Source organism: Cebus imitator, unplaced genomic scaffold (assembly GCF_001604975.1).
Source record: "Cebus imitator isolate Cc_AM_T3 unplaced genomic scaffold, Cebus_imitator-1.0 Scaffold521, whole genome shotgun sequence".
Classification (NCBI taxonomy): Eukaryota; Metazoa; Chordata; class Mammalia; order Primates; family Cebidae; genus Cebus; species Cebus imitator.
In genome coordinates this window covers 1,281,358-1,299,027 of record NW_016107836.1, presented here as the reverse complement: position 1 = coordinate 1,299,027, position 17,670 = coordinate 1,281,358, and the positions used below count along the sequence as shown (strand labels likewise).

Here is a 17,670-nt window from a genome sequence, read left to right as displayed (position 1 = left end):
AAAAAAAAAAAAAAAAAAAAAGTGGCCAGTGAAACTCTAAGTTTATTACTAGTCATATCACCTGCCCAGTCTTTTGAAGAGAAAAATGTTCCATTTAGAATCCCTAATGTATGAATATGTTTGCCTTCCTCCATCTCCAGTGGATGAAGAATGGGAATCTGACACATAATTCATAAACTGGCCTTGTGAACTCAACTAGAAAAAAACTAAGTAAATCGGATTATGTCAGAAACATGAACTAAGAAATACCAATTACTCTTGGGGGATGAGCTAAAGGGTTATAGGTAGAGCTGGAGTTTTATGGTCATGTAACCAAACCAAAGGTAAGGTGAGCAGAAACTCAGATCAGAACAGACAAAGGCACTTGAAGAACAGCTTAGTCACACTGATGGTCCAGTACCAGTGAAATTCTGCCAACACCTGTTAATACCTCTAGTGTCGCCTTGCTTTGAAAAGCACCTTAAATTCCAAACTTCACAAATCCCAGTCTTATTATAGTTTCATTCTTGAATCCTTGTGATAGTCCACTGATTAATTTGGATGTTTGTCCCCTCCAAATCTCATGTTGAAATATAATCCCCAATGTCGGAGGTAGGGCCTGGTAGGAGGTGTTTGGGTAATGGGGGCAGATACCTCATGAATGGCTTGGTGCTGTCCCCCCAACAGTGAGTTATCTCAAGATCTGGTTGTTTCAGTGTGTGTGGTACCCACCTCCCCGATCTCTTGCTCCTGTTCTCACCATGTGAAACACCTGCTCCCCTTCCCTTCTGCCATGGTTGTAAGCTTCCTAAGACCCTCACCAGAAGCACGTACTGGAGCCTTGCTTGTACAGCCTGCAGAACTGTGAGCCAATTAAATCTCTTTTCTTTATAAATAACTCAGGTATTCCTTTACAGCAATGCAAATGGTCTAATACATCCACACATATAAATAAATGTCCCCTTATTTGAGCCAGCTTGAATGGGTCTCTTTGCTAAACAGCCTGAAAAAAATAGAAATCTTGAAAGATTTATTTTGCTCTGCAGTTGTAACAGTGAACTTTATTGTGCTTACGTAAGACTTGAAATTACCAAATATGATTTGAATATAAAGTCAGATTCTTAGTTGTTCTGGATAATATTCTACCTAAACTCCAACAAACATTTTGGAGAAATAATCATTTACCAAGTATTGTCCATCCATCCATCCGTCTATCCATCCATCCATCAATAAAATATTCCTTAATTCCCTAGAATACTTTTGATATTTCCCTAGTAAATGAAGTCCTATAAATAGAACACTAACAAGACAGTTTATCTACAATTAAGACAGGAAGAAATTCATGTACTGTAACAATTAGTGGTAGGATCTTTCCTAAACACATACACTAAATATAGGTGTCCATATAAATGGAAATGAAATGCACATGAGAAACTACAAAATTATAAATTTTCAACATAGTCAGTGTCTACTTATAGAATCTAAAATCCAAAGAGAAAATTGCATTGGAAAGGCTTTAAGAAATGATAAATATGATTAAAGGGCTAGAACATGAACCCTATAATGAAGAATTAAAATACTCTGAGTATTTTTCCTGGTGACTCAAATTTGGCTTTTAAGAATATAATAATTTGGCCAGGCACAGTGGCTCATGTCTGTGACTGCAACACTTTGGGAGGCCTAGGCAGGAGAACCACTTGAGCCTACGAGTTCAAGGTTCCAGTGAAATATGATCCTACCACTTCACTCCATCCAGGGCAACAGAGAAAGACTCTGTCTCTAAAAAAGAATATGATAATTATAGTTCTACTATTAAGAACTCTTTAGTTTCCATCTGTAAAATAGAGGCAATAGTAGTATGTTCTTCATAGGGTTGTTATGAGCATTAAATGAGTTAATATAAAGTGTTAAGAGCAGTTCCTAGCACATAAAGGAGCTCAGTAAGTATTAATTAGTTAATATTACTATTGCCCACTGTACTGCCACTGTAAGGCAAAAAATAATAATTAGAAAAAAACTGCCAGGCCAGGTACAATGACTCGCACCTGTAATCCCAGCACTTTTAGAGGTCCAGGTGGAAGGATCACTTAAGCCCAGGACTTTGAGACCAGCTTAGGCAACATAGAGAAAGAGATTCCATCTCTACAAAAAATTAAAAATAAGTCAGGCATGCTGACTATTGGGCACAGCCTGAGGTGTGCTCAGTAGAGGAGGACTGATTGAGCCCGGGAGTTCAAGACTGCAGTGAACTATGATCGTGTCACTGTATTCCGGCCTAGGTGACAAACTGAGACCCAGTCTAAAAAAAAAGGTACCAACTCCCCAATTGGGGTGTCCAATCATATCTAGACACCTGATTACTAGAATAAGGAACAGATAATAGAGAGAGACATATTCCTCCTGGTAGCCCTTTCATATCCTCCTAACATTAGGTGACCATAATCTAGGGATACGGGGAAAATCTATGAAAATCAAACACATTAATAAATAGACTAAAGCTGTTTTGAAAAGCATATATGGCCAGGCGAGGTGGCTCACGCCTGGATTCCCAGCACTTTGGGAGGGAAGGGGGGTGGATCATTTGAGGTCAGGAGTTTAAGACCAGCCTGGTCAATATGGTGAAACCCCGTCTCTACTAAAAATACAAAAATTAGCCGGGCATGGTGGTGCACACCTGTAGTCCCACATCTAGGGAGGCTGAGACAGAAGAATTGCTGAACCCAGTGGAGCAGAGGTTGCAGTCAACCATGATCTTGCTATTGCACTGGGCAAAAGAGCAAGACTCTATCTCGAAAAAAAAAAAAAGGAAAAGAAAAAGAAAAACATATGTGAACATTTTAACAAATGCAAAAAACCAAAAAGCACTTGAAAGCCCCAAACCCAGTTAGGATTAATGAGGGGGCGGAAGGGAACCTTGGAAAATTAGGAATAGAGGGGAACTCCCTTATCTTGAAAACAGACATTTTATCAAAGCCTATATAACAAATAACCTGCTTGAAAATGAGTTTAAAGTCTCAGATAGGGGCAAAGATGCCCATTAAATCACTCCTATTTATTTGCATTCATGTATTTTATAAAATATTTTAAAACACTGACCTGTATTGATGCTATATGTCAGTGGCCTTCTGTTAATCCCTTTGGAATAATATACATCCCGAAAACATTGTCAATCTGGATCAGTTTAGTTTAAAAAAACAAACACCCATTATAAAATTTAGAAAAATTGAGTTTTGGTCAAGGCTTTGTCTTTAAAATTACCATTGTGACTTTTGACAAGTGAATTCATTTTTCTGGGCATCCATTTTCTCCCTTATAAAATGAAATGGGGACAGTAACTGGGTATACTCTGGGGTCCTTTTCAATACTAACATCAGTCGTCCAAGATGAACTCTGAAGTTCTAAATGAGTATAGTAACAAATCAACTTGAAATTGCCACTAGACGGTGTCCTGCTCCAGGGCACTATGCATGCCTTAGACTGTAATCTACAAAGCCAAGGGTGTGTTTCTAGCATCTTACTGGTGCCTCAGTACCCCAACAGCTAAAGGATTACGGGACTCTGATTTAATTACCAACTCGTTCAGAACTGGCAGTAGTCTCGAATCTGTACCAAAGCTAGTCATTGGATAGAAAACTGAAAGAAGACAGGATGTATGGAAAATTTTACACAAACTGTCTATTAAGTGGAATCCTGACCGTGGAGGAGGGAAGGTGAGAATACAGAAAACCTAACCTAAAAGGGAAGGTTCATGGACAATGATAAGAGATTAAAGTCAATGATAACATCTAATCTAATAATCAGTATTAAATGACAGAGTCATCTCAGGAACATTTAAGTCACCCAAATTAATTACCTCTCTTATTCTTCTTGACAGAGAAAATAGCCCTAAAATATAAGGCTATAATCATGATTATGTAATATGTGCTTTAAATTCTTCTATTTTCTATTTTTTCTTGCTTGAAAGTTAAATATCATTTAAATAAAAATTGTATTTATTCAATAAACAGAATGACAAAATTAATGTAACTAATTTGTTGATTTTGACTAGCATTTTCTATTAGAATGAGTTGAGTACATTATCTTTTAATAAAGAAGATGCTCAAAGAATAATGAATAAGATGGCGGTTTCTCCAAAAAATAATCTTGGTATTAAAAATTAAGACTACTAGCAAACAACACTGTTTAGTAGTAGAAAGGCTAATGAATATACCTGAAAACTACCATAAAAAGTGTGCTTAATAAGGTATTTTGCTGAATTCTACTGAAAATGATTAAACAATGCTAAAAGATAATTTCAGTGCCATTCAAAACAGCTAAAAAGACTGAAGAGGATTCAAGTGACAGAGATATTTAAAACCCAATAATGGCAGCTGGTTTAAGATCAAAAGTTTTAATGCCATTTAGGACCTTTTATTCTTTGGGAGGGACTGAAATTTCACACATCATCAAAGTTTGTCGCCCAAGCAAAGCACAATTAATTAAATGGACACAATCCAACCTTTTATATGTTTACAATATAAAATTTTCCCATAATTTTACATAACTAGTTTTGAGACTCTGTAGGCTGCAACTTTATGAAAATTTACTTCAGCATTATAAAACACTTTTCAAAATCACTTCTACAAGATCTCAGGTTCTGCCACTTTATGTAAAAAGACTTTCCCGTGTATTGTATACCTGCAGGCATTCGTTCCTATAAGTCTGTTATTATTCTTTACTTTCTACCAATTCTATTAGATTATCATTATTTGTTACCTGATCATACTCCAAGGCTCCTGGGTAGAGCGGCCATCCAAGGAATAATTCTGCAATCACACATCCCAATGACCACATGTCTATGGCTTCACAAAATGGCAACCCCAATATAATCTCTGGAGCTCTGAAATTTAAAATTAAAACAAAAATCAGGGTAGTTTTTCTCTAAAATTACCTAATTTCATCCAACATTCTAGGAAAAATTAGTAAAATGACAGAGGCATCACATTCTATTTATAGGAATCCTTCACTATTTCAGAACTCTTTGAAACCTAGACATAATCCTGAATTAATCTGAAAGGGACACTATGAGTATGACATTTCTAGAATAAAGTCTCTCCACTGTAATCCTTTTCCCTTGCAGTTTTACTAACATAACATTTTTTGAAAAGGAAAAAACACAGATCTTGTTTTCAAGACTACAGCAGATCAGAAATGATACAGTAGGAAGAGAACTGGCAAACTATTAAATACATACACTATGACAGAACTGAAAACCAGACACTGAGAGATAAAACCAAAACAAAGCAAACCCCCAAAGGTTAAAAGTGAATTTAGACCTAGATACTACTTCAGAATATAGTAATAAATATTTACCTAATTAGAGCCATTCATCATCCAAGAGATTAAACTAAATTCAAAGTATTCTGTCTTAAAAGGCAAACAAGTATATAGGACATAACAAAATAGTTAAAAAGCATTAGAGGTTGGTCATTTGGGAAATAAACTCTGTGAAACGTATCATTTCTAGATGAATTATGTTGCTACTTCATATGGATTTCCCTTGAGAAGACTTATGTTCTAAGAGAGACCCATATACAGCTGTGTGATTTCAAAGAAGTCATATGTATCACAGTTATCCTAGATTTGTGTGTGCATGTGTGTTTAATTTTAAAACAATCTCAATCTTACACAGAAGTTGCAAGAACAGTACATATTTTTTTCCTAAACCATTGAGAATAATTTGCCAAATTTCTGCATACTTTATAGTTCCTACAAACAAGAATATTCTCCTCCATAACCACAATACAATAATCAAAATCAGAAAATGAACACTGATACACTCCCACCATCTAAGCTTCAGACTCCAATTAAGTTTGGCCAATTATACGAATATCATCCTTTTTGGCAAAAGTATCCAACTCAGGATCGTGCATTGCATTTAGTTGTCATATCTCTTTCATATGTCTTTTTCAATATGGAATAATTCCTAAGTTTTGTCTAGATTTCCATGACCTTTGCATAAGATATTACATCTGAAGAAATGTACCTCAGTGTGGGTTTATCTGATGCTTCCTCATAATTAGATCCAGAGGAATATCACAGAAGTGATCATGTTTTCTCATTGTATCTTATTAGATAGCATGCAATTTTGATATGTTCCATTCAGTACTAATAATTTTACTTTGATCACATGATGTCTGCTATATTTCTCCATTTCTTCCTTTTCTCTTTCTCCTTTTCTCTTTCTAATTAAGTATTTTGTGGGATCTCAATTTGAAAGTATATAAATAATCCATTTCTTATCACACTTTACCTTTTTTCATTTATTTAACTGTATGAGTACAGATTAAAGGATTTCTATTTTATTCAATGAGTTATAATCCATGACTATAATTACTTATTTTGATTCTCAAATTTTCCTAGATTTGGTGTGGTGGCTCACACCTGTAATTCCAGCACTTTGGGAGGCCAAGGTGGTAGGATTGCTTGAGCCCAAGAGTCTGAGACCAGCCCGGGCAACATAATGAGACCTCAGCTCTATAAAAACAAAAAAAAAATATTTTTTTAGTAGTAGAGACAGGGTTTTACCATGTTGGCCAGGCTGGTCTAGAACTCCGGACCTCAGATGATCCTCCTGCCTCAGCCTCACAAAGTGCTGGGATTACAGGCGTGAGCCACGGCACCAGGTCACAAAAACTTTTAATTAGCCAGGGTGGTGGTGCACACCTGTAGTCCCAGCTACTTGGGAGGTTGAAGTGGGAGGGTCACTTTGAGCCCAGGAGGTCCAAACTGCAGGGAGCCAAGATCATGCCACTGCACTGCAGCCTGGAGGACAGAGCCAAGCTCTATCTCAGAAGAAAAAAAAGAAAAAAATCCCAGATCTGACCAGTTAGAACTCCCTGAGACTTTTACGTTCTTCTGAAATGTCCTCATCATTCTCTGATTATTTCTTTACTTTCTGACACAGCAAGGTATTCCAGGCTCATCTTGTTCTTTCCCTGCTCCAGTCATAGAAGTAGCTATTTCTCTGAGGATCTGTGGTATCTTTTTGTGTAGAATAGTCCTTTGAAAGATCAGGGAGCTATGGATCCTCAGTACTGTTTGCATGGTTCCCAGACCTTCTCAATGCGTATAGGATCAAGAGTTAAGCAAAATCAACCTTCTGCCAATTTCTTAACTGAGACTGTGGGTTATCATCTCCTAAGGCAGTGGTTCTCAATCTTGGCTGCACATTACAATCATTTGGTCCTGGCCACACCATACACCAATTAAATCAGAAACCCTGGGGATTGTAGGAATCAAGAGTGGCTTCAACATATAGCCAAAGTTGAGAACCAAAGCCCTATACTCAAGAAGTTAGACCAATGGGAGAACCATCCCATTTCCTCCCTACAACTCTTCTGGCAAAGTAAATTCAGGATAATGAACAAGTTGTCTTCTACCATAGACTTGGGATCTGCCTAGTGAATATTCTACTCCTGGCCTCATCTCTGCTGTAATTAATACTTAAGATTCAGTAGAACCTTAACCAATCCACAGGCATTTGTTGAAAACAATTAAGAGCCATGGGGAGATGATATAAAAGATCTTCAAACATGGTTATAAAAGGTATTCATTCTTTTGACAAAATATTGAGGTATAAAAGATCTTCAAAACATGGTTATAAAAGGCATTCATTCTTTTGACAAAATATTCAAGTGTCTGTAGATGTATACACATTAATTATATTTAGATATGTAATCAAGTGCTAAAACATGTTGTAGAAAGATGAAAAGAAGTTGCACTAAGTTATTAATCCCATATATACACAATATTGTATTTACAAAGCTATCAAAGATGGAGACCTTATCCCTTTTTGTTCATTATTTGTATACCCAGAACCTTGTAAAGAATATGCATATAGTAAACATTTCTCAGATAAATCATTTCAACATAGATTGAGTCACACAAAGAAAAGCATCAGAGTGAAGTCTAGGTTTGGACTAGGCTTCAAGTACAGAAGTCTAGGCAGAAAGAAAGAGAACTGGGCACAAGAGTTTAAAAGGGTATATATTAATGTACACTAAAGAAGATTCAAAGCAAAAATGCAGTTTTGAAACTATGCTGTGGAAATGAGATTCACTACCAATGTTAATCATATACTAATCTGAATGCTAAACGAAAATTATTAAGACTAATACTAGGGCTATTGCTGTGTGTATGAAAGCTTTATGACTATTTTGAAATATTTAATATGAAAAATTATTCATAGGATTTGAAATTTTCGGTGTAGAAATTTTCACTATCACATTTGGCAATGAAAGAAAATAACAGAATAACAGCACCTAAGATATACCATTTAAAGAGACTGAAATAATTTTACTTCTGTTAACAGCAAGAAAAGAGTTTCTGTCAGACAAAGAGCAACAAATTCCTTCTGCCATGTGCTACCATTTAATGAAGAAGCAAAGTTTCTAACTGATGGTGACAGCAGTATATTTTATTATTATTATTTTTTTTTTTGAGACGGAGTTTTACCCTTGTTGCCCAGGCTGGAGTGCAATGGCATGATCTCGGCTCACTGCAACCTCCACTTCCCAGGTTCAAGCGATTCTCCTGCCTCAACCCACAGTAGCTGGGATTACAGGCATGCACCACCACACCCAGGTAATTTTTTGTATTTTCAGGTTGGTCTCAAACTCCCAACCTCAGGTGATCTGCCCTCCTCAGCCTCCCAAAGTGCTGGGATTATAGGCGTGAGCCACCATGCCTGGCTAGTATTTTCATTTTTAAAACAGGGTTTTGGCTGGGTGCAGTGGCTCACGCCTGTAATCCCAGCACTTTGGGAGGCCGAGGCATGTGGATCACAAGGACAGGGGTTTGAGACCAGCCTGGCCAATACAGTGAAACCCCGTCTCTACTAAAAATACAAAAGTTAGCCAGGCGTGGTGGCGGGTGCCTGTAGCCCCAGTTACTTGGGATGCTGAGACAGGAGAATTGCTTGAACCCGGGAGGTAGAGATTGTAATCAGCTGAGATGAGATAGCGCCATTGCACTCTAACCTGGGCAACATAGCAAGACTCTGTCTCAAAATAAATATATATATATATATATATATATATATATATATATACACACACACATAAAGGGTTTTACTGACCTTACATACTCAGAAGATTATCTAAAGGACTAAGTAAAAGAATGTATGTGAAATGTAAAGCAGTATATACATTCCTATAATCTATTCATACTCACTGTCCTACTTCACATTTCCTCTTTTCAAACCTCCACCTCCTCCCCATCCTCATTGTTGTCCTTGTATTCCACTTTACTGAAATAAATAGATGTAATTTGAAAGACAGCTTCCACACATTCTTACCAAATCTACTAGACCACTTGCAGCTGTCAGTGTAATGTTTCTATCTAAGATATCCATGCTCACTTACTGAAGTATATCACTCCAATTTCCCACTCTCATTACCAATACCTCTTTCTCTATAGGACAATTCTAGATCTCCATCTTGGAAAAACAAAGGAAAAGAAAAAAACTCTTGATTATACATGCTCCTTCAGCCATCACCCCTTTTTCTGTTCCCATTTTACACCAATTCTTCTTGAAAGCACTGTTGATACAAACTGCCTCCAATTCTACCCTCATCTTGAACTCATTTGAAAAGCCTTTCATTAACTTATTGTTCCATCCAAATAGCTTTCATCAAGGTCACTAAACCACTGCATTGTCACATCCTCAATCTACTTGACTTGCAGTATTTAACACAGATGATTATTAATCTACCTGCACTTGAATTCCAGGACACCAGAACTCTTCATTCTCCTCCTTATCTCACTAGTATACCCTTTTCAGATTGCTTCACTAGTTCCATTTCATTTTCCCAACGTTTAAACTTTGGGGTGCCTGAAGGTTCAGTCTTTGGGCATCTATCTTCTCTATGTGCTTTTACCTCCCTTACACGATATCATCCTGTCACATGTTTTTAAATAACCATCTCTATTCTTAAGACTCCCAAATGTACATTTCCAATTCAGGCCTCTCTCTTTAACTCCAGACTTGTGTATCCAATTGTCTACTCAGCACTTCTTGAATGTTACTAGGCATCTCAAACTAAATGTGTTCAGAAAGAACTCCTGATTCCCCAAACTCACTTCTCCCCAAGTCTCAAAAACAAACAAGAAAACAAAACAACAACAATAAAAAGCCATATTACTGCATTGTTCTTCTACCCAAGACCAACAATTTGGGTAAACAAAATGTTTTACATGAAACAGAAGAACCCCTGGGTTGAGTACAGCCAATCCACAGAAGGAGAAATAATAAATCATTGTTTCTAAAGGAACTAAGTTTTGGAAATGTTTGTCACACAGCAACAGATAACAAATACACTGCCCAAAGATACTCAGAAAGTGGTGGGACTGAGATTTAAATGCCTGACTCTAAAGCCTCTTTATTCCATTTCATCTCAAATCACAAAATCTTCTGACTCAAAGAAACACACGAAACCAAATGAACAGAAAACCTAAAAATTGGCCCAGAAGTCATTTTTGGCAATTCAATAAAGATATCCTCTGATTTTATTTTCTACAAACAAAAAAACACTGACCTATATTTTTAAATAGCTCTTAATATGAAAAACCACTTGTTATGTTTCTTTTATGATTTACTGGTCTTTAGATTTCTATGACAATCAGAATAAAAAGGGAAGAGAGAGAGAGAGAAAGATTTTGCTGGCATTTTTTTAAACCAAACTTTTCACTCTATATAAATCCTTTTTAAAATATACAATAACAGTAACAAAGTACCAAAATAGTACTATGAACCAAGCAATGTTCTAAGCACTTTGTAAGTATTAGCTCATTTGATATTCATACAAATCCTTTCAATAGATGAAGAAACAGACAAAGGGTAAGTAACTTGCTTAAGGTCACACAGCTAGTAAGAGGTACAGCTAGAACTCAAATGCAGGTTTTTTGGCTCCAAAATCCATGCTTTTAACCACTACATCTTAAAATAAATAATTCCTATGATCCCTAAAACTACTGGACTTTTGGGCCAGGCAGTGTGGCTCATACCTATGATTTCAGCATTTTGGGTGTCCAAGATGGGAGCACTGCTTGAGGTCAGGAGTTTGAAACCCGCCGGGGCAACAGAGTGAGACCCCCATTTCTACAAAAATAAAAAATGAAAACTATTGAACTTTTATCTTAATGGAAGTGCTCCCACCCAGATGCTATATTTCTCAATAATGTGCTCTTTTTCTCTTTAAACCTATCACCTTTGATTTTAAAACTAATCAGGAAGTGTAAAATATATTTATGTTAAGAAAGCTCTTGCTGACATTTCACTAAACTCTTTTCCTGCTCTTTAAGCATTTACTCATCTTAACCATAAAAAATCTTTCACATTAAATACATAGACATCCTCTAAATACCTCTCAGCTAAAATAAAGCTCTTATTTTGGGAGAGGTAGTGTTCCTAAAGATGATTGTAACATGTTTTTCCAGAGGCAGTTAGGAAATGAGCTCAACAGTGGATATGATCATCTACTAGCCAGTAGGTGTGATTAGTCACAGATACCAATACAGATACCAATTCATCATGCACTCAACAAATTCTTACAAATTAAAGCCCTATATTTGTAACAAAAGATAGCAAAGACCTAAAATGTTTATAAAATGCAGGCACAGATAAACAAGTGTTTGTACAACACGGCAAATAGAAGGATACACACCTAAGTTGTATCAGCAATTATCAAAGAGTAATCAACCTGGCAAGGAGTAAGAAATAGTATATATTTCCACAATATTTTATTGTTTCTAAAACAAGCATCTCATACTATAAAATAAGATTGGCCAGGTATGGTGGCTTACATCTATAATCCTAACACTTTGGGAGGCCAAGCTGGGAGGGATCACATGAGCCAGGAGTTCAAGACCACCTCAGATAACATATAGAGACTCTATCTCCACAAAAACAATTTTTAAAAAATATTAGCTAAGCATGGTGGTGTGTGCCTGTGGTCCCAGCTACCTGGGAAGCTGAAGTGGGAGGAGCAAGACTACAGGGAACTGTGATTGTGCCACTCCAGCCAGGGCAACTGAGCAAGACTTTCTCTCAAAAAACAAAAAATTAGGCCAGCCACAGTGGCTCACACCTATAATCCCAGCACTTTGGGAGGCTGAGGCAGGCAGATCACTTGAGGTCAGGAATTCCAGACCAGCCTTAGCCAATATGGCAAAAACCCATCTCTATTAAAAATACAAAAATTAGTCAGGTATGGTGGTGCACACCTGTAATCCCAGCTACTCGGGAGGCTGAGGCTTGAGAATTCATTGAATCCAGGAGGTGAAGGTTGCAGTGAGCCAAGATGGCACCACTGCACTCCAGCCTGGGCAACAGAGCAAGACTCTGTCTCAAAAAAATTTAATTAATTAATTAATTCAATGCATAATAAAAAAAGATTAATGTTTAAAATTATCAATCATTCAGACTTTATAGGAATTTTATATTTTTCTTATTATAAGTATCATGTTGGATCTTAAGTCAATCTTATTTATTTTCATTTATTATAAGGAATAATTTTCTGGGAGTTTTTTGTTGTTGTTTTGTGACAGGGTCTTGCTCTATAACCCAGGCTGGAATGCAATGATGCAATCACGGCTTACTGCAGTCTCAATCTCCAGGGTTCTGGCAATCCTCCAACCTTAGCCTCCCAAGTAGCTGGGACTACGCATCATGCCCAGGTAATGTTTTTTTATTTTTTGTAGAGACAGGGTCTTGCTACATTGCCCAGGGTGGTCTCGAACTCCTGGCCCCAAGTGATCCCCTTACCTCAGCCTCCCAAAGTGCTGGGAATACAGGTGTGAGCCACCATGCCCAGCCAGGAACAATTACGTAACACATGTATTTGAAGTGGGAATGTGTTGCCTCAGGAGGAAAGGAATATTGGAGATGTTCCTTCAAGGCTCTATCGCTGTGCAGAGAAAACCATAAAGGACACTCTTTTAAGCATAATAGGGGAACTTACACTACAGGACCTACAAGACTCCTTCGAAATAATAATAAAACTAAAATTTATGAAAATATGGAAGAGCATTTCTACAAGCGGAACTTTAACAGAAAGATGACTGTTAAAATACTACTAGTGAGTTTATTTCAGATTAAAGCATTTTCAATATCCCACAGAATGCTGCTTTTTTTAAAACAAGCAACAAACCTTCAACATTCTTAGAAAGGTAGATAGATTTCAAAACAGATGATCAACCGCTTCTACAAATATTTTTTCAGTCATGAATATTTTCATATCAAAAGAAAATTGTGGCCATAAGAAATAACATCACTACAGAATATTGGACTTTCATGCAGATGACTCTATAACTGCAACTATCCAATAACATGTTGAAATGTAATCAAAGTACAGATTCTTAGAACAGATACTCATTCAAATGTAGTTTGTGTCTTAAGACTAAAAATACCACAATTAAAAATATCCTTATTGCAAGGCCACTCAATCTTTTAAGTATGCAGGACCATGATCCAGATCAAAGCACCAAGTACAAAAAACAAAAGCAACAACAAATATTTTCAAAGTTTATTAAATTTTAAACTCAAGAGATGGAAGATAGAAGACAGGAAAGATTTAATATTTGTTACTAATATGTCACAAATGTAGTTTAAAGCTCAATACCAAAAAAGATGGATACAGTAATAATTTGCATTTCTATGACTGACCAATAGCTAATATTTTAAACAAATAGGAGTCAGGGCCAACCACAGTGACTCACATTTGTCACCCCATCACTTTAGGAGCCCAAGGCAGGAAGATAGCTTAAGTCCAGAAGTTTAAGACCAGGCTGGGAAACAAAGCGAAACCTTGTCTCTTCAAGTAAAAAACTTAGCTAAGCATCATGGCATGCACCTGTGGTCCCAGCTACTCAGGAGGCTATAGTAGGAGGATCACTTGAACCCAAGAGGTCGAGGCTACAATGACCCGTGACCACACCACTGCATTCCAGCCTGGGCAACAGAGAGACATCCCGTTTCAAAAGAAAAACAGAGTCAGAAATGCATTTCATTTGTGGACAGCAATACTTGCTTCATGTTTTATCTACCAGGAACCGTTGCAACATCACTCAAAATTACCATGATATGGGCTAGGTGCGGTAGCTCATGCCTGCAAGCACAGCAGTTTGGGACGCTAAATCGGGCAGATCACTTGAGGCCAGGAGTTCAAGACATGGTGAAACCCTGTCTCTATCAAAAATACAAAAATTAGCCAGGGATGGTGGTGCACACCTGTAATCCCAGCTACTCAGGAAGCTGAGGCACGAGAATTGCTTGAACTCAGGAGGCGGAGGTTACAGTGAGTTGAAATCACGCCACCACACTCCAGCCTGGGTAACAGAGCAAGACTCTGTACCAAAAATCTCATTACATGGAAGAGAAGGCTATGAGAACATTACTAACATATATCAAGAGAGTGGCTAAGGAACCAGATTAGTATGGTAATACAAAAAATATCTGTGGAAAATAAAGACAAAACATCAGCAACTAAGGTAGCATGTGCCTGTTCTTTACAAGTTGATGTCGAAAAATTAGTGTCTGCTTATCACAGCTCATGTATATGCACTATGTTATTAGTACTATATATATGTATTGTATTTGGATTTTCAGTCTTTTCAAAGATCTTATTGTATGACAAAACAAAATAAATTTAAGTATGCTTATTTTACAGGTGATTAGGGGGTACATATAGAACAATGCAATTATGTCTTAAAAATATCTATGAGGTATATTTAAAATTATAATGTACCATCAGTAAAACATCAACAGAGGCTCATAATCTATAAGGTATGTTTAGACTAAATCAGACAACAAAAATTATTTAACCGCAATAAATGATTTAACTTTCTAACTTGGTAACAATTATTAACAATAATTTAAAATTTTGATTGAGCCAGAGTCAGATTCTTTTTTTGTTTTGTTTTCCTTTTTTTTGAGATCGAGTTTCTCTCTGTCACCCAGGCTGGAGTGCAGTGGCATGATCTCGGCTCACTGCAATTTCTGCCTCCCGGGTTCAAGCAATTCCCCTGCCTCAACCTCTTAAGTAGCTAGGATTATAGGCACCCACCAACACGCCTGGCTAATTTTTTTATGTTTTTAGTAGAGACGGGGTTTCACCATGTTGGCCAGGCTGGTCTTGAACTCCTGACCTCAAGTGATCTACTCGCCTCAGCCTCCCAAAGTGCTGGGATTACAGGTGTAAGCCACCCTCCCCAGCCTAAGAGTCGGATTCTGTGCTAAATGTTTTACATTCATTATCTCATTTAAACCTACCAAACCCTTTGAGGTAGATACTACATTACCCCCTTTTAGACATGAGAAAACTAAGTGCAGAAGTAACTTTTCACAATCTCTCAGTTAGTGAAAGATGGGGTTTTATAAAAACAAACCTATGCGGTCTGAGTAACAGTCCAAGCTCCTCACAACCATGTAGATAAATCATTTTTTATTTTATAAACTATTAAATGTGCTATTTAGACAGATGCAGTGGCTCATGCCTGTAATCTCGGCACCTTGGGAGTCCACGGCAGGCGGATTACTTGAGCCCAGGAGTACGAGACCAGCCTGGGCACATAGCAAGACCCCACCTATACAAAAAATAAAAAATCAGCCAAGTATCATCATGCACACCTGCAGTCCCAGCTACTTTGGGAAGCTGAGGCAGGAGGATCGCTTGAGCCAAGGAAGTCAAGGTTGCAGTGAACTATCATTACACCACTGTACGCCAGCCTGGGCAACAGAGTGAGACCCTGTAATCCCAGAAACATTTTCTATTTTTTCCATTTAAAAAATAGAAAATAAATAAATGCATTATTTAACCAGAAGACCAGGTACTTGTGCATAAATGAGCACATAGAAAATGACACACTGTTTCATCAGGTGATCTCACATAACCTCATGGTGCTCTGGAGCACACCATTTCTTAAAGGCAAATTATAACTTAACAGCTAGACAAATACATTAGTATTTTTTCTATACTCTTTTTCATTATAACTGATTATGCTGACATAATTTTAGACTTACAGAAAAGTTGCAAAAATACTACAATTCTGATAATACCCCTCAACTAGATTCCCCAATTGTTAACACTTTACTCCATTTGCCTTTTCTCTCTTTTATATAAACACAAACATAATTTTTCTGAGCTGTTTGAGAGTTAAGTGGCAGACACTGGACCCCTTTATTTCTAAATGTTTCATTCAGTGTATACTTCCCAAAAACATAGTCTCTTGCATAGCTACAGTATATTTGTCAAAATCAGGAAATTAATATGATATTATAATTCAAATGTTGCCAATTGTCCCAATAATGTCTTCCTTTGCAGCAAATAATACTTTAAAAAAAAATAAATCCCAGACTCATGTTTCTTTAGTTTTGCTTATCTGGAATAGCTCCTCGGTATTTCTGTGGTTTTCATGACACTGTCATTTTTTAAGAATATATACCAGTTATTTTGTATAATATCCCTCAATTCGTGTTTATTTAATATTTTCTCACAAGAAAATTCGGTTAATTTTTTAGCAGGATTACTACAGTAGTGATGCTATCTTACACTTGATTTTTTCAAAGCACTTATTAGAAAACATATTATTACCATCAACTTTTCAAGGAGCACCTATTAATGATTCTCAGAACAATTGTCATGCGGCACTGGTATAATTAAATAAATACAGACTTTGGAGTAACAGAGTACTAAATTCAAATTCCAACTACAAGCTCAAGGCCTTATGAGAATTGTAACTGTTATTGCAGCCTCAATTTATTCATTTTTAAATGAAAGATATCCTTGCCTTTCCAGATTATTGTGACAATAAAACCAAGTAAAAGCACTTGGCACACAACTAAACTCCCTTAAACTCAAAAGCATCTGAAATTAAGAATGCTTGAGTGATTTCCCCAGGGTCAATAAATGACAGTGGCAAGACTTAGGCTTAAATTGTAAACCATATTAGAAATAAAATGTGCCCTCTACAAAGAGTCCTCATAATATTTATATATTTGTCTTATCAACTCTATTAAGAAGACTGGAAGGTCCTTAAGATCAGAAACTGTTTCTCATTTGTGTATTTCATACAGTCACTGGCAGAGTCTTTTACAAACTTAAATCACTCCTTAAAGATGTATTCAATGAACACAAATACCCAGACACAATGGTCCCCAAAATACATTCCATGTTCATCTATATTTTAAATGAAATTCTCAGATATTTAATATTATACAGAATAGCCAATAACATTAATCAGCTTCTATATCTAGAAGAGTGGGATTAAAGTGAACATGAAAATATAACACTCCTCCATAAAACAAACCCTGCATAATTTCCTATCAGAGTGAGTAATCCCGACAAACAGCAGTCTAGAAAACTGCCAGGAGCCATCAAGACACCTTCAAATATACTGAATTATATTCTGCCTAATGAAGAAAATGAAAGGATACTGAACAACTATAAAAGCTAGAAAAAATATACACATAAAAATAGCTGTGTGTAGCCAGAAACAGTGGTGCACCTCTGTAGTTGGAGCTACTCCAGATGCTGAGGCAGGATTGCTTGAGGCCAGGAGTTCAAGATCATCTGGGCAACATAGCAAGACTCTCTCTCTATAAAACACACAGGTGCAAAAAGAAAAAGTATGTTTTTTTTTTTTTTTTTTTTT

The 17,670-nt window shown here is 36.7% G+C and overlaps 1 protein-coding gene across 8 annotated transcripts in view; it reads right to left on the bottom strand.

Annotated features, from left to right (window-relative positions):
• The window catches only part of HIPK3 (homeodomain interacting protein kinase 3), a 100,561-nt gene that overhangs the window by 23,982 nt on the left and 58,909 nt on the right, over positions 1-17,670 (bottom strand). For all 8 annotated transcript variants that reach the window (XM_017514256.2, XM_017514260.2, XM_017514258.2 and 5 more), the window contains exon 3: positions 4,735-4,858. In XM_017514256.2, coding sequence (XP_017369745.1) covers positions 4,735-4,858 — 124 coding nt within the window. The remainder of the gene's footprint in view (positions 1-4,734; positions 4,859-17,670) is intronic.